At 44.7% G+C, this 23,409-nt stretch overlaps 1 protein-coding gene and 1 non-coding gene across 3 annotated transcripts in view; one reads left to right on the top strand and one right to left on the bottom strand.

The window, feature by feature from the left end:
• Positions 1–1,237: 1,237 nt before the first annotated feature.
• Positions 1,238–23,409, bottom strand: part of LOC111865818 — a 177,195-nt gene continuing 155,023 nt past the window's right edge. For both annotated transcript variants that reach the window (XM_023854155.2, XM_023854156.2), the window contains exons 5-9: positions 16,808–17,013; positions 14,797–15,000; positions 13,138–13,296; positions 10,890–11,042; positions 1,238–3,032 (exon numbers count right to left, since the gene is read on the bottom strand). In XM_023854155.2, the coding sequence (XP_023709923.1) occupies positions 1,391–3,032; positions 10,890–11,042; positions 13,138–13,296; positions 14,797–15,000; positions 16,808–17,013 (2,364 nt within the window). In that variant the 3' untranslated portion in view covers positions 1,238–1,390. The remainder of the gene's footprint in view (positions 3,033–10,889; positions 11,043–13,137; positions 13,297–14,796; positions 15,001–16,807; positions 17,014–23,409) is intronic.
• On the top strand, positions 20,781–20,864 carry Trnal-uaa. Its single transcript has one exon. It is a non-coding gene; the product is annotated as a tRNA-Leu (tRNA).

Genomic DNA, 23,409 nt, shown 5'->3' with positions numbered 1-23,409 from the left:
ATTGACCTTATCCTTCCAGCCACACTATGGCCCTGGGGTCGACTCAGCCTCTAACAGAAATGAGTACCAGGAATTAATGAAATAATTTTCCTGGTTAGTAAAGCCCGGCCAGCGCATAAGGCTGACAACCTTGCCGCCATCTTTGAGCTGATTGTCTAGATAATGTGGGACCCTCAACGTCTCACAACCCTATGGGCCTTCACGGCCTGGTACAGGGATAGCTTTACTTACTTTTTTTACTTCATTATGTAACGTTCAGCTTTATGGAGAGGGAATGTAGCACATATGGGGCGAAGTGGAATGCATATAGAATTTGGGTGGGAAATCCAGGAGAAAAAACCACTAGGAAGACCAAGACATAGATGGGTGGATAATATTAAAATATATCTTAGAAAGATAGGATGGAGTAGTATGGACTGGGTTGATCTGGCTCAGGATAGGGACCAGTGGAGAGCTCTTGTGAGCATGATAATGAACCTTCATCTTCCATAAAATTTCGGGAAATTCTTGAGTAGCTGCACAACCAGAGGCTTCTCAAGAAGGGCTTATCTCCATGGTGTGAGTGAGTTTTCCACCAATCGTCAATGCTCTGTTCCTCTTGCATGCCATTTATAGAACAGTCATCATATATAATTTAAGATCCCTACTATATTTGAAGGATTGCTCGATAGAATTTTGTGATCAGGGATAGCTCAGACAGTATAGTGACTAGTGAAGGGCTGGATGATAAGGGTTTGATTTCTGGGAGGAGCAGAGAGTTTTCTCTTTTCTGCCATGCCCAAACTGGCTGTGGGGACCACTCAGACTCCTGTCCAGTGGGTATGGGAGTAAAGCTCACAACTAACCTCCATTTTGTTCCAAGATAAACAATCCTAACCTTCTATTATCGAAGTGGAACCTAGTGTTTCCATATGTGGGATGTAAATACTATATGTAAGGTCAAAGGATGCATTAGTGCTTGAGGCTGATGTAGTTATGAAGGCTGAAATATCATTGCATATTAAAACAGTATTTGCCACAAGAAACACATATTGTAGGACTTCTAAACTGGACACATTTGAGCCTAATATTGATGGCTGTACTGTATTTCCACTTACCTGATGAGATAGAAGAAATTTTCCCTGTTTCATTCATTTCTTTATATTGAGTTGTATTTTATTTAAATGAAAAAGAGCTTAATATTCACCTTAATGGGTTACTACAGTTTTTGCACCATATTTAACAATGCTGGATCTTATTACATTGCAATACCATTTTTATTTTCACCTCATTAGGCAGTTTTAAAGGAGTTCCATATATTATGGAAGTCGCATAATTGTGTGCATGTGGATGTAGAGGTGCGCCAGCATAGATGGCTATGTGTACACACACCGTGATGAGCATCTATAAACTAACACCACTTCTCATTAGGGTGGCCTAACAGATGTGTGCCACTGCGTGCTGTCTTGAGTATGACTGCCTGATGCAAAGCGGCAGCAGGCGAAGGCCACCGCAGGGCTGACTGACATGATTCTGCTCGGGATGGTGTTCTTGGTGGGGGTTGAGGGGATTCCTTAGTAATGTGAATCACAGTTGGTGTTGGTGGTGCTTCTCCTTTGTGATTTCGTTTTGTTGGTTTCTTGCTACCTTGTTGTATGCAATCAGCTGGTGTTGGAGGTGTTGGTGGGGTGGCACTGACAGACTGCAGGCTTGTTGCCCTGTGTAAAGATAATCGTAGAGGTTTCTTTGGTGGCGTAGGCCTTTGGAGCTTGCTCTCAGTATAGCTGCTATTTCCATTGTGGTGATTGTGATGTTTCCTGTAACTGCGGAAAGTAGTGTGGCTTGTTGGCTCTGATGCGTAGTCCAGAGACCTTGTACTCTGAGTGTCATGGTTATTTTCAGAATGAGAATGTGACTGATGAGTGTGGTGCTCGTGTCTTGATGTCTCAGAATCAAAGTCCAAAGACTTTACACTCCGAACATCATGCAGCTTATCAATACGTTTGGTTCCTGAAAGAGATTCAGAAGTGCAATCTGGTTTTGATTTCATATCAGGACGTAACTGGTGTGATTCAGATTGCTGGTGGTGTCCTTCCAGAAGTTTTCTTTGGTAACGTTTTGAACGATCAATGCCAGAGGAAACCTCTGTACTGTAATCGTACACACACTGTTCTCCAGGTTTGGCAGTTCTTGTTGCTTCATAGAGTCTGTGATGAGAATGATGCTTGCTTTTAGGTTGGAGTGTGGATGTTCCATCTGATTTGTTCATATCAAGTGAGTTGGTACTCCTAGCATTCTGAAGATGATGGTGGTGTGAGTGTTTCTCATGTCGGTGGTGATGATTCATTCCTCCAGAAGATGAACAGTCTGACCCAAAGTCTAGGGACTTTGTACTGCGCACATCTGGGTTCTTTGTGACAGTGTAATGATGCATGGTCCCACCTGAAGATGAGTATGGAGCGTTTGGTTTGGGTCTTAGTGTAGGTAAACTGTGTCGGGACTCTACAGGACTACTGTTTCCTACTTCAAGTCCTGGTAGATTTGCAATCAATGCTGTCACTTGTGGCCCCTTTTGGAAGACCTGGACATCAGATTTACCTGTAGAAGTTTTTGTAGGTGTTGTTATTGGTCGAACTCCATTCACACAGCCATTTAATAATGCTGAAGATGATGAAGTAAGGGGACTTTGTGTTACACCATTGGAATGTGACAAAGTTTCTTCATCCTTCATTCTCTGCAGAAGCTCTGCAACTTGTTCCTCCAAGTAGGAGATCCTATGTGTCAAGCGGAGGTTGTCACTCCTGAAGCTGTCCTTGGCACGCTCTGCATCTTCTGCACGCCCTCTAAGAGTATCCAGCTCCTCACGGAGTAACAGAAGTTCCCGTGAATGGTCATACTGGTGGATAGTGGCTGTTGTGGGTAAGAGCGATGCTGAAGTTGAAGGGTGTGTACGCATCACAACCAACTGAGCAGGGTCTGGAGTCACTGCCAGAAGACGGAACATATCCTCCTTGGTCTTTGTTAACACCAGCTTTCCGTTCACCTCAAGCAGCCTGTATGACATAAAATTTTAGCATGATAGTTATATGATGGAAAGTGTTGTACCTAATTAAAAGTACTGTGACCTTTACATTTCAAACAGAATTTAGAAAAGCTTGTAATAATAATAATAATAATAGGTAATGCTTTGAACACCGTAGATGGTGAGGGTGAAGTTTATGGTATGAGAATTGGAACTGAGGGAAGAGAAATGGCAGTGTCAGTGACAGGCCATATGTTTTCAAATAAACACTGTTCCCTTCTAATGTTTCTTGTTCTGCATCACGACATGCACTCTGGACACTATGGTAATTATTCTAAATATCAAGATTCTGAGGTTTCTGGATTTTTTAACCATCCTGTCACAATATATCATGACATGGCAGAATATTTATCAAGAGAAGTCTGTTTCTAGGCAACAGCCCCTCTTGACACATCACAGAACAATGGAAGAGCTGTTGGAGGTGGTGTTTTCTATGTGGTCCAACCCAAGGTAGTCGCCAGAGCTCAACAGGGCCGAGTCAGAAAAAGACAAAATAGTGGCTGTCACAAAAATTGTATTAAAACTCATGAAGCAAAATGGCTGGTAGAGTTTATAAGCACTGCTGACTATGACCATGATGAATGACAGATTTGTACTCTCATCAGAGAGGGCGCCCGACATTGAAAAATCCGCAACTTTATGACGGTAACAAAAATGCGGTCTTGGGCCTTAGAAGGGGCTTGACACCAAGACTGACTGGCCGACTGACCGTCAGTCGTAATGTGACTTCGACTTTGAATTTGGAAAGCTGCCATCATGAGTCATATGCAGCCATGGGGAATTGCAAGCCTGCCATCATCCAGTGGGATGTGAGCACCGAAGCAGAAGAACCTCCATGGCTAGCAGCCGTAACCTAGCAACAGCTAAGGAAGATATAAGAGACAGACATCTAGCGTGTGCTACAGTGATTTGTTAAGTGTGTAGATTAGTGTATAGTTACGAGTTTTAAACGTCCAATAAATCTATCAATCCAGACCCCTGTGCCTAATCGCTAAGTCATGACAGTAACGCTGACCAGATGTTGCAGACCAGACATTTCTCCACAGACTCCTAGTTAGGGAACACCTAGTTGGGGCTCCTAATATATTCTTGACACATCAGTGTTGGGACCAGATATCTCTTGTGGTGCTCTTTTGAGAGCGCCCTTGTTATTGACGCCCAAATTATGCACTAAAGGTTGCAACCATCGTTGTTTTGTTATAGTGAACACTCTCCTCTGTGCGAGACGTTTGATATGATGCACTTCCGTCTTCGTGTGATTTTTATTAGTTCATAATTCAATATTAGTGGCAGCGGTTGTAGTCGAAACCGGGATATTTGAGTACTATGCCAGTGCGGTAACCACTGGACCTCTGAGGCGCCGACGACGCAAGAAATCAAGACCTATCACTATAATGACAAACGCGTGAAAACTCTAGAAACGTCATGTAGGCATGTAATACAGGGCCTACTCATGGAACATATGTACCTCATACAAGGGCAGTGACGCTGATATAAATCCAATTCACTTAATATTGAACTGGAAAGGAATGTAGTTCCGTCATACAGAAACTCTGCGTTAGTCACGATTAGTCAGCGCTACTTCCGGTTCTTTGTGCACCTGCTTATGTTAGGAAGTTTGACTACGGTGCGAAACGAATTACTAGCAGCTCAGCGGAAGTGACTTGGACACCTGAACCTCATCGTGGCGTAATTCCGGTGCGTCCACTTCTTCGTGCTAAGACTACTCCATTCTATGGTACACCGAGCACGACAGTTCAGCATTGTTCCTATCGCATTGTCTGTTGCTGCCATGAGCTCCGTGAAAAGAAGCAGTGTTAAGGCGCATCCACATTACTCGTGCTCGTGCCCGCCAGGCTTTTACTTGTGCTCGTAAATCTTCGTCCACACTACTCCAGTTGCTCGCCAAGCTTCGGCGCGTGAGGATCCGTATATTTACTCATAGTGTGTATAGACTGTAGTCGTATTTTAATTTATTGGCTATAGTTTTTAAATTAAAAATTTTAAATTTACTTGTCTCGTGACTTGTCATATCGTCCACATTACTCGCGAGCATAGCGAGTCACACGAGCACGAGTAATGTGGACTTTACATTCGGGAGGGTTCTTTAACTTGTTTCATTTACTCAAAGGCACCATTACCACGTTATGGGGGTGACAATTATAAGACGAGGGCCTTGGCAAAGTAACAAATGTGGAAATTAAGATGTGACATTTTTAAGGAGTAAATGTTGGAGCTGTGCGAACAATGTCACTAAAATCTGTAAGAGATTTCGAATACATGTTGCGGTTGAATGGTTAGCACACCTCTGTATTTTTGATATCCCATCTTAGCCCGGAGATTGGCCTTCCAGAGGTTTATCGTGGATTTATTGTGGTCTGGCCAGGCTGGAATGGTTTGGTTACGATATACATGCCTCGCCCGATTTCTTCCACATCTTACCAAATTTATCATGCAGAGTTACTCTAGCCGTGGGCCGCGCCACNCATAGCTCAAGCGGTTAGTCACTGGCTTCCCACCGCGGCAACCCGGGTTCGATCTCGGGTCTGGTCAAGTGGGATTTGTGGTGGACAAAGTGGCAGGGTTTCTCCGAGTACTTCGGTTTCCCCTGCCAACTTCATTCCACCAATTGCTACACAATCACCCTCACCTATCATCTGGGGCTGGTACAATAGGCCAGAAGTGGCCGCAGCACAAGGGACTTAGTCCCACCCCACTAGCAATAAAAGAAAATACTCTAGCCGTTGAACTCCGTGTAACCTATACAGCTGAAAATGCGTCCGTAAATAACCCAAGAACTATTGTAGTCTTCTGAGTTAACACTCAGAGAATAATGAAAACCAAGTGTCAAAAATCGAAGAACCAAACTAGTAGACGTGTTCCCTATAAGTAAATTGCCTATATTTTGGCTTACGAATGTCATTGTGGTTATTTATAATTGGAATAGGAAGACGAGATTCATTTACAGCCGTATCTGTAAACTGGCGCTAACAAAGTCCGCAGCAGATGATACCTTTACCCCGCTGATAATTCGTGTGTGGAAGAAAGGGAATTCAGGGACTAGCGTTAGACTTTGTATGTGTGTTATCAAACAAACTCCATGGCTTTAGTCCGCAAGCGAACTATACTGACCGAGCGACCGCCTCTTGTCGGCTAAGTTAGTGCCAACTTTAGCGGATAGAGGGTGTCACGTGGTCAGCACAACGAATCCCCACGGCCGTTAATTTCGGTTTTTTTTGCCGGAGCCGCTACTTTTCCATTCAAGTAGCTTCTTAATTATCCTCACGAGGCTGAGCGGACCCCGTTCCAGACCCATTACGTCTCAGAAAATCCGGTAGCGCCGGAAATCGAACCTGGAACCTCTGGGTATGTAGCCAGGAACTCTGACCACTAGACCACAGAGGCGGTCTCATAGCTGGAAAATCTATTCCCTTGTTTTTCAGCTAGTGACGTCTTCTGTTCCTTTTAGCGTCCACATACTTAGTGCTGAACATGTGAGATTTATGTTGGAGCGCCCCGCATATCGAACCTCTGAGGCGATGTCACGTCCGTCCCACTGAGATTCTGACTGCTAGTGGAACAAATAAACGTGCGTTACAGATCAAGCTTACATAGGTTGCAGCAGATGCTGGAAATGCTGTTCAATGTTCCACACACACGTCCTGGAAAGTTTACATTTTTGCAGTTCTAGAGGAACAGGGGGAACTGTGATTTCGATATTTTGCTTCAGTTGATGGTTTGATAGGTAAACGTTTTGCTTTACGGTTCGTCATAAATAAAAATCAAATGGGTTGAGGAATTGAAAGCGTAATATTACTATCGTCTTCTCGTACATTATACAAAATAATTCTTAATAATGACGCAAGAAGCCGGTCACGGTAGCCGAGCGGTCTAAGGCATGCACAGTCTTCGCTCGCTCGGAAGCCGGCATCGTGGGTTCGAATCCCACTCAGGGCACGGATGTTTGTGTGCGTTTTTCTGTGTTTGTCTACAGGTAGAGGCCTTGCGACAAGCTGATCACCCACCCAAGGAGTCCTACCGAATGTGTAAGATCTAGAAAAACCGAAGTGAACGGAGAAGTTCGTGGATGTAGGCCTAGGCCCACTGGAGCTGTAGTGCCAAGGAGAAAAAAACATGACGCAAGAATTTAGCAAGAACATAATTAAAGGCATCATAATTAGCTTCTATGTTTCATTATACAGGATGAGTCGAAACATGCGCAGTCGCAGTGAAGGCATGTTAGAGCTAGCTTGTTCACCCACGTAAAACAGCCTGGTTCATAAAGAGCGCATTCGAGTCAAGAAACGGGCGGTAGCAGAGAATATGAACTGAAGGTATCTTATAATTAGCGTCTTCGTTTACATTATACCGGGCGATTCCTATCAAGTGCAGCCGCATCAGGGAACTGGCGATAGTAGAGAACAGGAATTGAAGGTACTTAGACCTATCTGTCTCCCCTTATTACTAAATTCTGTTAGAAGCATCTAGTTTGTTCAGGGAGTTTTCAAATATGGCGTACCTTAATTGGTTATTAGAATTGACGCCCTGTATCAGTTGATAGGTGACATAGAAAATATTCAAGTCATAAATAACTAATACGGAATGGACTACCGGGAATTCTATTCTCTGTAGGATCTAGGCTCTGTTACCAAACCGGGTGTTCACTGTCTTGTCAGATAGGACACCAGGAACCTTTTCCTGGTTACAGTGGCTGACAGCATGAAGCTGTCCACTCACCCCCATCTATTTCTGCCATGTAGCGTGCGAGAACTATCCCTTTGTGACCGATAGTCTTCGTGGTGTGGTGCTTAGGCACAGGGGCGACTTCTACATGTTCTCATAAGCATATATCTTTGTATATGACAAACGTGTGCAGGCTCATAGAATATGTTGACTCATGTCTAGAATGATCGTCAATCGCTTGAACGATGAGATCCTGGGTTTGAATTCCGCTCAAGGCATGGATGTAAGTTGACTTTTTCTATATTCTGTTATCATGTAAAAGTAGAGACTTCGCTAAGACCCACTCCCCCGTCCAAGTAGTTTAACCAAATGTGTAAGGATTTGCAGTTTGAGAGTTAGTTATGAATGTGAGCAGACCAGAAAGTTAAACAGTAGACAACATGACTTTCGAGTGTGAAAATAAATTACAATACGAGTTGAACAGATGCTAGCAGCCCGAAGACCGGGTCATTGTGTGTAAACCCACGTTATTTCGCCCGCACTTAATATCATCTGAATACGAAACCCCCGGATTTTGACATGTTCTCTTCTGGAGGAAGGTCTTTCGATATCATTTGAAAATGATGGTTTTCTCAAAATAATTCTCGAGTAATGACTCAAAACATCCACTTGTTCCCAATGCATTCTACTCGTCATAATTTTCCGCTCATATTAGACGTAAAGAAAGTGTGAGGGAAATGAAAATAAAATGGATAATTACCAGTGGAATATGCATATTTTCCAAAGACATTATTTTGCAATTCATACTTTTTACTATTTACTGCAGATATAACTAGCACTACATATCACACGGTACGGAATCAGAAATAATTTATACTTATATTTCATAAATATCACAACTTAAAAAGCATCTTGTATAAAGTTACAAGTCTTATTCTTAATGGGGTGAGACTGAGTCCAATTGGTAGTGCGGCCACTATTGGCCTAGCAGCCCTGTCCAACGCGGCTCCCGCGGGCCCCATGGCGCCCGTGGTATATTTTTCTGGCGCCCTCCGTAACCACATATAATTGAGCCGATTTTTAATATGAATTCAAATTGTAAGACAAGAGACATTTTTTAACGTCTAAGTACTGTTAAATATTTTCGAAAAATATTATTATTATTTAGTAGTAGTAGTAGTGGAAGTACTAGTAGTAGTAGTAGTAGTAGTAGTAGTAGTGGTAGTAGTAGTAGTAGTGGTGGTAGTAGTAGTAGTGGTAGTAGTAGTAGTGGTAGTAGTAGTAGTAGTGGTAGTAGTAGTAGTAGTGGTAGTAGTAGTAGTAGTAGTGGTAGTAGTAGTGGTAGTGGTAGTAGTGGTGGTGGTGGTGGTGGTGGTGGCGGCGGCGGTGGCGGTGGCGGCGGCGGCGCCCGCACCTCCATAGGCATCAGTGAATTGTGCCCGAGTACATAAAAACGTTGGACAGCACTGGCCTAGTGTATCAGCCCCAGATGATAGATAAAGGTGATTGTAGAGCAATTGGTGGAATGAAGATTGGCAAGAGAAACCGAAGTACTCGGAGANAGACATTTTTTAACGTCTAAGTACTGTTAAATATTTTCGAAAAATATTATTATTATTTAGTAGTAGTAGTAGTGGAAGTACTAGTAGTAGTAGTAGTAGTAGTAGTAGTAGTNGTGGTGGGGGGGGCGGGGGCGGGGGCGGCGGCGGCGCCCGCACCTCCATAGGCATCAGTGAATTGTGCCCGAGTACATTAAAACGTTGGACAGCACTGGCCTAGTGTATCAGCCCCAGATGATAGGTAAAGGTGATTGTAGAGCAATTGGTGGAATGAAGATTGGCAAGAGAAACCGAAGTACTCGGAGAAAACTTGGCTCCAGCGCCACTTTGTCCACCACAAATGCCACTTGATCTGACGCGAGCCGCCGCGGCGGGAAGCCAGCGACTAACCGCCTGAGCTATGATGTGGCCTAGTATGCGTCTTAATGAGAACTACATATATATTATGTCGTGCACAAACATTCTGTACAGTGTGCTGTGTCAAAGAAAATCGACGAAGTGTAATTTCAGCTTCATGGAAAGAAATTACACTCGACCGATACTAATTTTGTTTATTGCTAGTGGGGTGGGACTAAGTACCTTGTACTGCGGCCACTTCTGGCCTATTGTTCCAGCCCCAGATGATAGGTGAGGGTGATTGTGGAGCAATTGGTGGAATGAAGATTGGCAGGGGAAACCGAAGTACTCGGAGAAAACCTGCCACTTTGTCCACCACAAATCCGGACTTGACCAGACCCGGGATCGAACCCGGGCCGTCGCGGTGAGAAGCCAGCGACATAGTGTAGATTTCGAGTGCCAGATTTCGTCGTAATCCGTTTTTCAGCATACGGACAGGCACGACCCCACCTTCATTCATTATGGACTTAGTTCAAAGAACGCATAGCAAATCTAATTTTCATTGAACCTTGAATGGCACTACTATCTTCTGGGATATAACGCCGAGCTCCACTTATTCGACCCTGAGGATGGAAGTGATATGTTCCTCCGAAACGTCGGTTGAGTTTCAGCGCACTACATGGCGTTATATCCCAGCAGATAGTACTGTGAGAACCTCAAATCCTTCATTACACCTTTCGTACAGAACATATTCCCCTCGCTTCGCTGTTAGAATTCGCAAGTCAGTGCGATTCCAGTCATTAGTAAAATATCAATTTTCCATTTCGTTATGGCAGGTCTTAGGCAAATACAGAGTACTGACATATTCTTAACATGATGGATAAAGGTAAAGTTGCCCCTGTGCTTGAAGACGTATGGGGCAATGGATGTATAGCTTCACCACTCTCAACCTCAGAACTAGTTAGGGGTGAGTGGTAGGCTTCATGCTTCTGCCGCCTTGCCCCCAGAAACAGCCCCCGATACCCACTGTTCAGGGGGCTGGGTGTGCCCTAGTGTGGTGACATAACGGCTTCAAGAAGGATACCTTAGTCAGTAAAGTGTCTGGCTATGGGCTTGACAGACGAAGTTTGGTTGCCAGCCCCGACTACTCATCTGATATCGACGCCCTTATATCCATACCTTCTGTTCTCCTGTCTTAGGCACAGTGGCGAGTTTACCCTTAACCTGTTGCTTGGCAACAGTAGACGTACCTGTCCCCCTTGACCATGCCCGAGTCCTCTGTTGCCCACTCCACGTATAGCCCAAGCGTATCTTCCCACGGCCCCGCACCAAATCTCGGACTCTTGGGGTCGTAGGTAAGTTCCAAGGCGTGCAGAGTCACGTTGCTAGACCCACTCACAGAGCTGTGAACAGAGAGCACATGTTAGGCGGCTCTTGGCTTGCGTAGCAGAGAGCATTGGGGTTCACCACAAATTCTGCCCGGGGCGAACTTCTAGTATTTCACTGCCACGCACTATACCCGTATGTTTTAGCCTACTTTCCTTACTTACTTACTTACTTAAGGAGCTGAGCCTTTCTTGAGGAGAAGCCAAATGTACAGCTACTCAAGAATTTCCCAGCATTTTATGGAACCCGAAGGTTCATTACAGTGTTCACAAGAGACCTCCACTGGTCCCTATCCTGAGCCAGATCAATCCAATCGATACCATCCCACCCCACCTCTTTAGGTTCCATTATAATATTGTCCACCCACCTACGCCTTGGCCTTCCCAGTGGTCTCTTAATTAAACAAATAACGTAGGCATATGAGATAACCATTCTGTTTATGGGTCTATGAATCTATTCCCCCCTGTCAACTTCTGAATGCCTGAACCAATCTATGAAACTTGGTATGTATATCTTGGCGCATGAACCCATCGCAACCGCTTACTTCATAAATGCCTTCCATCCATCCGTGTCTGTATATGTATGTTGCTAGGCAATGGCTCACTAAAAACTTTGCCTCAGCAATGAATACACACGCAACAGCAGAAGAATTCTTGAACGCGTCATTTTCTATGCGGTCCGTGTTCTGTCAAAGGAGAGTCTGTGGGTCTGTCTATGTTTCCCCCTATCGTTGCCAGGCAACGGCTCGGTGAACACGTTCCCACGGCAACGATGAATTATAGGCGTCGTTTTCTATGCGGTATGTGTCGTATCAAAGGCGATTAGTTCTTCCCAGAACGTCTTATAATAACGTTCCCCTTCATCTTTCGGATCCCACTTCAATTTGTAGATCCCCTACGGGCAATCATCATTTTCACTATCATCTATCCCTCTGCGTGACCTCACATCAGTCCTCTGTGTATCTACACCTGTCCACGTGCCAAGTAATGTTGCACATCCTAAACAGAACAAAACAGTTCCAAGGAGAACTCGGACAGCCTACTTTCCTATTGCATAGATTTTGAATTTTGTATATAACCATTACTATTTTTATTAAAGGGTGTGGACTTGTTGGATTTGGGTTTTCACAGCGCTGACTGCGAAGCTTACGCTCTTCTGGGATGTAATGCCCTGTAGTCCTGTGAACTCCCACCGGACAGCTCGGCGATACATATACTCGTCAAATTATTACTTCCTTAATCCGTTCCTCTTATACCTTAGGGTGTCGAGGTTGTTTTTTTTTTTTTATCATTTTACAGATGGTAGGACTCTTGGACGAGTGGTCAGCTCGTCGCAAGGCCTCTACCTAAACACAGGACAACAGAAACACAGAATAAACACATGCACATACCAAACAGCCATGCCTTATGTGGGATTCGAACCCACGATCCCGGCTTCCGAGCGAGCGAAGACAGTACATGCCTTAGACCGCTCGGCTACCGTGATCGGCTCAAATTATTACACCAGGACAAATTGTGTCTAGGTTAAATTTGTCGGATATAACCTCAGAGTTTCGCATCGTCACCATGTTTGTGATTGTTTACTTACAAACAGTGTCTCATACGTAATATGTATGTTCGCGTATGATAGATTTATCTTCATAGGAAGTTTCAGTTGCCTAACTCGAATGACACATTAGTTAGCTGTTGCGATGTTCTCGCACGGCTGGTACACATCTTGTTAATTTAAATTCTATAAAAGACGTTAGTAACGTTTATATTTTTCGAAGATCTATTACGACCCATAATTTCAGGATATAAATGAAGTGGCGCTAGTGTTGCTCCCACCTAACAAGCTTGCGCTTCCGCCATGTTGTTATTTATTGTAAGAAATTAAAGGGGTGTATTAGGATGACGTCTAGTGGCATTATGTTCATACCAAATTATCAAAAATCGGCCCACTAGTTCAGAAGATGAAAGGGGTACACAGAAAATGGTGATAGCATAAGCCTTCTTTCTTTCCTTGCAGAAAAGAAAGTAGAGTAACAACGAATTTTTGCGTGTCACACGACGGAGGTTCTTTCAAACTGCTGTTTTCTGAATTCCGCGGGTAAATTCAAATCATGACAGATACCTATAGATGGTAGAGGCGTCGTTCTTCGTGCGGTTTTGCTCGGCGTTTTCCAGGCACAACTGCAGATTACGGCTCTCCTCCAGCAAGGTAAGCAAGTTGAGCTCCTCCCGACCGAGCTGATACTCCAGCTCTGCTTGCTGGATCCGGACGTCGATGTTGCTAAAGCATTCAGGTGTAAATTACGTTTACAGTCCTGTTACTGTACGGTGACCTCTGACCTGCATGAGAAGGGAGGTAAGCCAAGATAATGGGGAGGCAGAGTGCCAGTGATGTCCAATAGCGGTACTGGCAGAGGGCGTGGAGGCAGCGTCACTACAGATTCATTGATACAGTCCACCCAGCCTCCTATCCAGTGGGTACCGGGCGTGTAGCTGACCACTCACCTCAGTCAAGTGCCGAGGTTAAGAACTCAGGCATACTCCCCATGCGCCTTCACAGCGTAGTGCGTATTTGAGCACAAAAAAACTCCGTGGTCTTAGTCCGCAAGCGAACTATACCGACAGAGCCACCGCCGCTTGTCGGCGAAGTTAGTGTCAACTTTAGCGGATAGAGGGTGTCGCGTGGTCAGCGCAACGAATCCCCACGGCCGTTAATTTCGTTTTTTAGACCGGAGCCGCTATTTCTTTGAAATAGTTCCGCAATTATCCTCACGAATCTGAGCGGACCCCGTTCCAAACCCACTACTTCTCAGAACATCTGGTAGCGCCGGGAATCGAACCCGGATCTTTGGATCTGTAGCCAGGAACTCTTACCATTTGAGCACAGGGACAGATTTACTTCAGCTTTACCTTGTCACATATATTTACTTGCGGACAACTAGAATTTTGATTCACCACTGTTACTCTTGTTTGTTTTTGCATGTCTTGTAACTTGTCAAACAGAGGAGACATATACCTGTTCAATCGATTAATTTTGTTCTTATTAATATGACTACTCTGTATTCTCCACGTTCAGCCCCTCTGGTACACATGTCAGTAAACTCATAATACGAGAATGGACACAATCAGTGTTCCTGTCCAGATAGATTTCAGAGGTCACCGTAAAATAATATGACTTTACGAAACAAAGTCCCACTCCTCCCGGTGTCTACCTACACACAGTAAAAAAGTAAAAGTGAAGCTATCCCTGTAACAGGCCATGAAGGCCCATAGGGTTGTGAGACGTTGAGGGTCCCACATTATCTAGACAGTCGGTTCACAGATGGCGGTAAGGTTGTCAGCCTAAACGCGCCGGCCGCGCTTTACTCCACAGGAAAATTATTTATTTAATTCCTGGTACTCATTTCTGTTAGAGGCTGAGTGAACCCCAGGGCCATAGCGCGGCCGGAAGGATTAGGTCAATTCAAAAAAATCCAATGACCTCATCGGTAACCTACACACAGATCAGCGAATTTTTAAGAATTGCTTAATATATACTTGTATCCACGCACGGTTTTGGCAAATCGGTGTTTCGATAAGATTTAATATTCTTGCTACGGGAAAGTGCAGCTACGGCCGGCGGACACAGATAAAGGTAAATATGCTAGATTTATTTCTCGTTGATCAGTAGCTCTATTCATAAATGTACATACTAATTTAGGGGATCGCGGTATTAGCCCTGGTCTGATGGATCAGAGGATCGGTGACACATGAGGCCACTCCGGACAGTGTAGCTACTCACTCGGTGATGTCGAGCCTCTCAAGCGCCATCTTGAGGTTCTTGATAGTAAGTCGCTTGTTGTCCATGTCCTGGCGCAGTCTCTGTAGTCGTTCCTCCGCAGAACGGCGTTCCTTCTCTGTGAGGGGTTGCCCGCTGTTGTTTTGTCTCAGGTACGTCGCCGACAGGCGACTGATGCTCAGCGTATTGCATAGCTGCCCCTTGAGGCTGCAGAATAGACATACTCATTATTAAAACCTCGGTCCGCAGACAAGCTACCCTGACTAAGGATGTGTGTGGGATATGTACTTAAAATAGGTCACGACAGCTTCGTTCCACATCCTTTCCAATTAACTATTTTCAGCCGTTCAAATATTTGCCATTGCAATCTAACTAGCAGCTCACTCAGTTGGAAGAATTCTTCAGAAGGTAACAGTATGTCACCTAATCAAGAAATTATTCTCCTTCTGTGGGACCCGAAGGTTAATTGCCGTGCTGATAGAGAGGTGACGGATCCAATCCAAGTCCGCAAACCCCATTTCCTAGACATCCGTTTTAATACTATCGACCCATCTGCGTCTAGGTCTTCCCAGTGTTTTCCTCCCTTCAACCTTTCCGGCCAAAATTCTGTATGCGTTTTTCATCATTCCCATGCGTACTACATGTCCCGCCTGTCTTCGTCTCCTCTGTAAGTTATTACCTCAAAATTGTAATGCCAGAATTGCTTGCTGCCTGCTGTGAGAACCTCAGATTCCGCCCTTTGTGTGCTGTTCAAAACCATGGACAGGTTGCAACATAACAGGGACCGTTCGCACTGTATGATTGTTCATAATTTAAGGGAGTGTGAACAGACTTGAATTCGGCCGGTTATAATCTCTGCCTTATTACTGGCTGTCTTTATTAAGGGCGCGAACTCATCTTTCCAAATCCTTCCATTTCATCAGAGATCTACATAATCATCTTACCATTTTATTCAACGCTGTTTAATCACTGTAATTGAAACAGAGTAGTTAAATAGACTTTAAAGGATTCTGACGATGGTGTATGCTGTATAGAACTATAAGAACTATCTGTCTCTGAAACGTGGTTTTTTGTCTTATATATCCCAGACCAAAATAAACCTTATAGTTCTATACAGAGTAGTTAAATGCCATACGAATCAACCATTGTTCAACAGATATGACTTCTGCACTAAACATCATTACAGTGCATAATTCTACTTGTCCCATTTTTTTTTCCTTGGCACTACAGCCCCAGTGGGCCTAGGCCTACCACCATAAACTCCGTTCACTTCGGTTTTTCTAGATTTTACACATACGGTAGGACTCCTTGGACGAGTGATCAGCTCGTCGCAAGGCCTCTACCTGTAGACAAACACAGAAAAACGCACACATCCATGCCCTGAGTGGGATTCGAACCCACGATCCCGGCTTCCGAGCGAGCGAAGACAGTGCATGCCTTAGACCGCTCGGCTACCGTGACCGGCCTGCTTGTCCCATACTAGCCTGTAAATATCGCATCTTCCTATTACGGATTATCGACCCCGTCCTCTATAATCGCGAGCTCCTTATTGGCACCTTCTTTGGCAGATGTGCGATGCAGAGCGATATACACGTACACGTAAGTGATAAATGCCCACCGGAGCTTTTTTGGGTCATGCAAATTTACATAACCTGATTTTAAAGGATCCCACTATCCCAACCCTTTTTCTTTTTTCGTCTCAGTTCATATCTCTGTTACAAAGCGAGTTTCTGTAACGGCAACTCTCTGGTCTTTATATTCCGGAGCTACACTTCGAATTTCGGCAGAGTTACCGGCTGTCGTGACCAGTTCTTCCAGGCCTTCTGCAGAATCCAGAAGAATACCGGTATTAGACCTGACGGCTCCTTCCAAATCTTTCCTGTTCATCGCTCCTCCTAATCCACGTTATAAAGTATCTACTGATGAGCAGCGTCGTTAAATACAAGTTGCCTGTACTCAACACCTCAGAAGCCATCAGTCCTGCTGTCACTTGCTCAGGGTCGAACCAGGGTACCTTTGGATCACGTTCTCCTTATCCCGCACGACATTACGCAGGGTTTCCAGTTCCTTGGCGATGTCTTTAGACGTGATGGGGCGATGTACTGGGGGGCCGCTGACTACCCCTGTTGTTATTGTGCCTACGCCGCCGCAGCCGCCCCCAATACTCCCGTTCTTCTTTCGGCGCGGGGTTGTTGAGAGGGACACCTCAATACTGGCCATCTGCAACAAACATAAATGTTTGTGTTTTATGTTAATGCTAGTTGTGATCCACAAGTATTGTATATGTGGTCATTCCAGCCTTACTGTTTACATTGAAGCTTTTTGAAGGAAAGTAGGCTTCGTTATTTCTTCCCAGAACTTATTCTTAGGCTTGTAATTTGGAGTAAATAAAATAAATTAACATATGGGACTTATATTGGGGGCACGCGGTAGCGTAGTTGGTTGAGGCACTATGCTACAAGCCGGAACGTCTCAAGATCGAATCCCGATGAGGTGGATTTTTTCACTTTACCTAATCCTTCCAGCCCCATTATGGACCTGGGGTCAACTCAGCCTCTAACAGAAATGAGTACCAGGAATATTCCTGGGGGGTAAAGGGCGGCCGGCGCTTAAGGCTGACAACCTCGCCCTCATCTGTGAACCGACTCTCTAGCAAATGTGGGAGCCTCGACATCTCACAACCCTATGGGCCTCCAGGGCCTGTTACAGGGATACTCTCACCTTATGGGACTTACATTAGAAGCGCCGTAAGAGATGTTCATCTAATTACGAAAGTCAGCCTAATGTCTCCAAGAAGAGAATGAATATGCTTCAATTAGATGTGGAGAATGCATAGACGTGCTGATGGTCGTTCTGCATAGCTCAAGCGGTTGTTTAATTATCGTCACCAATACAGATTTAGGGAGGAAATTACCATATAAATATTACGGACCCTACGTTAAGTGTCGCAGTAGGTTCCTATTACTTTAGCTCAACTTTTGACTCAAAAGTTATTGGGAGAATGACTATTGATTATTGAAGGGGTGGGTTACCCCATGCACCGCGACCAGTTTGATCTATTGTGCGTCCCCCTTTGAATTTCTACTGTCTCGACACCCTACCTCTACTGGTGCTTGCTATCGTTCCCTTCTGTCAGTGAGGTCGTCCCTCCTCTGGCAGTGGTACCTAAGTTCTCCCATCTACCGGAGGCATTGGAAACTACTTGGGCGGGAAATTTGCCTAATTTAGCTCAGAGGTCTCCTAGAGACATGAGGTTCTTTTACGTGCCGTAAATTTACGACACGGGACCCACGGCTTAAAGTCCCTCCCGGAGGACTTGTTCCCTGAATTTTTCCGCCCTTAAAAATTCCACGACCTCCGCCGAGTTTGAACCCGCGTACCTTGAGTCATGAGGTGGGAACGTTACCCCTAGACTACGGAGGCATGACATGACTATACTATAAACATATATATTTCATTATAAACTACGAAATACACACTAGAAATAATTCAGAGTATATTTACTTAATCAGTATGACGTAAGATGCCACAAACTTGATTGTGAATGTCTGAATTACGATAAATAGGATAGACCTACCAAATTTCGTTTCTTGCTACTCTGAATTCTCCATGAAATTAGGTACCCAGTTTGTTTTCCAGTTAGCTTCAGCAGTTCGCTACATTCAATAGAGGTATTGTCGTCACCTCATAAGGAAGTTATTGCATTTCCTTAAATTCACTGCGGAATTACTGCAGTAGTATTTCACGCATAAAGTTTCAGTCTGCAAGACTGATGTTTAAAGGTTTCGCTGAGACTTTAAAATGGTGTATGAATCCACCTTCTGACATCGGCAAACCAGATTTGTGCTGTGAAGTTCCTTTCAGACTGCAATTACCGTTTATTTCCTTTTTTTAGCTGTCTGCTTAGTATATACATATTTGAGGTACAGCATTTGTTGAAATCATGATTAGTTGGCAACTTTGTATGAAATACGTCTGTGCATATCTCAATTATCCGGAAAATACATCATGTGAAACAGTCTGAGACTCGATATGCTGCTGGCTACTCTATGAGCATTATATACATATTAACTTGAACGTGAACATCTGTAGATCTACTTTCACCAACTGAAATTATTTTTAAAGTACGGTAGTAAGGAGGCCGTAGCTCTAGGCTTGTACTGGGTGCTACCCTCTTCGGCTCTTGATCAGATTGACGGTTCCAGCAATTCTCCTTGGTCTTTCCAGGAAATTGCAGGGATAATACCGTGAAACACGTCGCTTCCTTCCAGATCCATACCTACTCACCATTCGCTGCCGTGTTCCACTTCAATCGAAGTTACGTAAACAGTATCGTTAATTAAAGTGGGACGAATGATTTTACACTGCAGGAGCGTGGAGTATATATATATGTCGTCGTTCCAAATTCTGATCGGGAACCGAACTGAGAACATTCTAAACGTACCTCAACCAAGGCTAATGCCATTATGATACAGAATTTTTAGGATATAAGGCTCTCACAGAGAGTGGTTATGAAGAGTTTCCATCTTCTGGGATATAACGCCGTGTAAAAGTAAAGCTATCCCTGTAACAGGCCGTGAAGGCCCATAGGGTTGTGAGACGTTAAGGGTCCCACATTATCTAGACAATCGGCTCAGAGATGGCGGTAAGGTTGTCAGCCTTACGCGCCGGCCGCGCTTCACTCCCCAGAAAAATTATTTAATTAATTCCTGGTACTCATTTCTGTTAGAGGCTGAGTAAACCCCAGGGCCTATTGCGGCCGGAAGGATTAGGTCAATTGAAAAAAAAAATCCAATAATCTCATCCTGACTTGAACCCGCGACCTTCCGGCTTGTAGCATAGTACCTTAATCACTACGCTACCGCGTACCCTATAACGCCGTATAGTCCGCTGAAAGTCAGCTGACGTCCCGGGGGAACAACACCATCTTCAGGGTTTAAGCGTAAGCCAAGCAAGACACCAGCATGAAGCATGTTAACTTTCAGCAGACTACACGGCGTTATATCCCAGAAGACAGAACTCTTCGTAACCACCGCTGTGAGAGCCTCAAATCATAATAGTGCTTTTTTTTTCCTATGGGGGAGCTACTCCTCGATACTTTCGACGATACGAGAGGCTACGGGTCAAGAAGGCGTTTCTCCGAAACGGTGGTTGACTTTCAACGGACTACAAGGCGTTATAACTCTTATTACTGCTTGTTCATAGCTAGAGAGCAAGAAAAGAAATCCTGCTTTTATGGAACGAAAAGGTTTACCACAATGTTCACAAAAATCTTGCATCCCAACTTAGCTGAATATTCTCCATGCCCAGTAGCGTCACTGGCAACGACCGCCTTTTTCTATAACTGATTGTTCATTATTCTTATTGTCCTACCACAGATATCTCATACAACCCTATATACTCGTAGCAGGTACGCCCACGTATATCTACTGTTTATGTACTTCGTAAGAGGTGTGCAAAGTGAAGGCATAAGAGAGATGTCTAACACCTTCGTATGCTTCATCTCGGAAACAGCTGGACGGATCTCGACGTTGTTTAGTACTAGGGGATCATTACCAAAAATTGTCAGGCAAATTTAATTGTCGTTTGGAACATAAATGTATGCGTCTTCAACAGCTAAAAGCAGAAAATTGTTTAACTTCGGATCAATTATAATATTACGCATGTGTTTATCCCCTTCTCTCTCTCNCCCCCCCCACCCCCCGGGCAGAATACGGCGAGACCTTCTCACATGATTCAATGTGCTGCCTAGGAGATGGCAGCACGTACAAGTACGTCTGCAATGACGTCATATACACTATTGATGTATACACTATGTATTCGTATTCCACTTCAGCTGTAATTACTTCAATTATTGTACTGTTCTCAGTAAGGTTAAACGATATTAGAGATTTCAATGCAACAATTTGCTAACTGTTACGGTAGTAGGTGTGGATAGAAATTGGTGCAGACTTATATAACAACATTCAGAGATGCGCAGCACTGTAGTCAGGTTGGCCGAGCGGTCTAAGGCGCCAGACTTAAGTTCTGGTTCCCGTAAGGGAGCGTGGGTTCGAACCCCACACCTGACAGCCAACTTTTTTTTCTTCTTTGAAACTATTCCTTAAGTTATATGAATTATATTGATTTACTTCCATATACATTACACTACGCAGTAATGTTTTAAATATTTAGAAATATATAGGTTGACTACAGCAACAAGTACGTGTATAAGAATGACATGCTGGGTTGTTATTAGTGCAAGGTAAACTTCGAGCCGTCTAAGGCATGCACTGTCTTCGCTCGCTTTGAAACCGGGATCGTGAGTTCGAATCCCACTCAGAGCATGGATGTTTAGTTTGTGTACAAGTAGAGGCCTTGCGACGAGCTGATCACCCACCCAAGGAGTCCTACCGAATGTGTAAGAACTAGAAAAACCGAAGTGAACGGAGAAGTTCATGGATGTAGGCCTAGGCCCACTGGGGCTGTAGTGCCAAGGAAAAAAAAAGGTAAAGTTCTTCCTGTGCTTAATTCATTAAGCATCACGCCATGAAGATGTATGTGGGAATGGAGGTATACCATCGCCATTCTTGAGCTCAGCACTATATGGAGGTGGGCGGTCAGCATCATGCACCGGCCGCTTAACAACCGGAGCAAAAGTCCCCGGTATTCATTAGATAGGAGGGGTTGGCCCCAGAATCAGTCTGAACGCTGTAGAGTAGGAAATATCTCGTGCCCCCGACGGGAATCGAACCCCGGCCATCCAGCCGGCAGCCCGTTGCTATACCGACTTAGTACATGGCATGCTACGAGTACATTAATTTTCGCTTGCTTCAAAAGGAAGAATAAGCTTACGGTAGGGGTGGGAAAGGGGGGCACGCGGTAGCGTAGTTGGTTGAGGGGCTATGCTACAAGCTGGAAGGTCGCGGGTTCAAATCCCGATGAGGTCATTGGATTTTTCCAACTGACCTAATCGTTCCAGCCGCACTATGGCCCTGGGGTTCACTCAGCCTCTAACAGAAATGAGTACCAGGAATTAATTAAATAATTTTCCTGGGGAGTAAAGCGCGGCCAGCGCGAAAGGCTGACAACCTTACCGCCATCTTTGAGCCGATTGTCTAGATAATGTGAGACCCTCAACGTCTCACAACCCTATGGGCCTTCATGGCCTCTTACAGGGATAGCTTTACTTTTTACTTACAGGTGGGAAATGATTTAGGCTGGCGGGCAATGTCACTCGCTCATGCACGCCATGGACCACACATCTCTGTCGATGTTGAACTGTAAATGGTCAGTTCATGTATATGAAAGGTACTGCGTTTAGCCTACATAATTGATATGAGTTACAGATGTTTAAACTCAACAGAACAAACTACAGTACAGAAGCGTTGTTTTCCTTAACATTGCCTTAACCTTGCAACTAATTAATTATGGGAGGCATGTTGAGGCACTATGATACAAGCCCCAAGGTCGCGGGTTCGAGTCCCGATAAGGGCATTGGGCTGTTTCAATTCACCTAATCCTTCAAGCCGCACTATGGCCCTGGTATCTATAAAATATCTAACAGAAATGAGTGCCAGGAATTTTCCTTTGGGGTAACAAGCGGCCGGAGCGTAAGGCTGACAACCTCACCGCCGATTGTCTAGAAAATGCGGGAGCCTCGACGTCTCACAACCCTATGGGCCTTCCCGGCCCTGTTACAGGGATACCTTTAACTTTTTACCTAATTAATTTTTATTTCAATACACTGTATACAAAAGACACAATCCTGACTTATTTTTGCAGTCTCGTATGGACGTTACACAGAGCAGTATGAAGTGCTGCCCGACCGTTGTGGGCCGGATTTGCACACCCCTTCATTATGGTACCATTATGTTTCAGCCTACCCTAACAGCTTTAGAACCAACTGATCAACTTCCATTAACCCTTTAAAGGAGGCCGCGACATAGCTCAAGCGGTTAGTCGCTGGCTTCTCACCGCGGCGGCCCGGGTTCGATCCCGAGTCTGGTCAAGTGGGATTTGTGGTGGACAAAGTGATGCTGGGGCAGGTTTTCTCCTAGTACTTCGGTTTCCCCTGCCAATCTTCATTCCACCAGTTGCTCCAAAATCACCCGCACCTATCATCTGGGGCAGGTACGATAGGCCAGAAGTGGCCGCAGTTCAAGGGACTTAGTCCCGCCCCACTAGCAAAAAAGAAAACCCTTTAAAGGTGCAGTTTCTTCGAAATATATTCAAAAAATTCAAATCATACCTCACAGGGAAAGAGACCGGACAGCACAGTCGGTATAGTGACTGGCTACGGGCTAGATGACCAAGGGGTCGGAGTTCGAGTCCTGGCTCTTGGGCCCACCCAGCTTCCTATCCAGTGGATACCGGAGGCTCTTTCTCCGGGGTAAAACGACCGGGACGTTAAGCTAACCAGCCACCTCCAACTAGTGTGGAGGGCAAGAAAACGTGGGTCTGTATATCCACTCCCCCATACATCTTTATGGCGTAGTGCTTAATTAGTTACGCACAAGGACAAACTTTACCTTTTACCTTTTTTTTTAATTCGCTTAGTGGGGGGTGGAGTCCAGCTGGGTCCACTCGGCACGACGGCCACTGATTGGCCTGTTGTACTTGCCCCGAGTGATTATG

This window comes from Cryptotermes secundus, unplaced genomic scaffold (genome assembly GCF_002891405.2).
Source record: "Cryptotermes secundus unplaced genomic scaffold, Csec_1.0 scaffold901, whole genome shotgun sequence".
NCBI lineage: Eukaryota > Metazoa > Arthropoda > Insecta > Blattodea > Kalotermitidae > Cryptotermes > Cryptotermes secundus.
The sequence above is the reverse complement of the archived record's forward strand: the minus strand, read 5'-3'. Positions and strand labels throughout refer to the sequence as shown.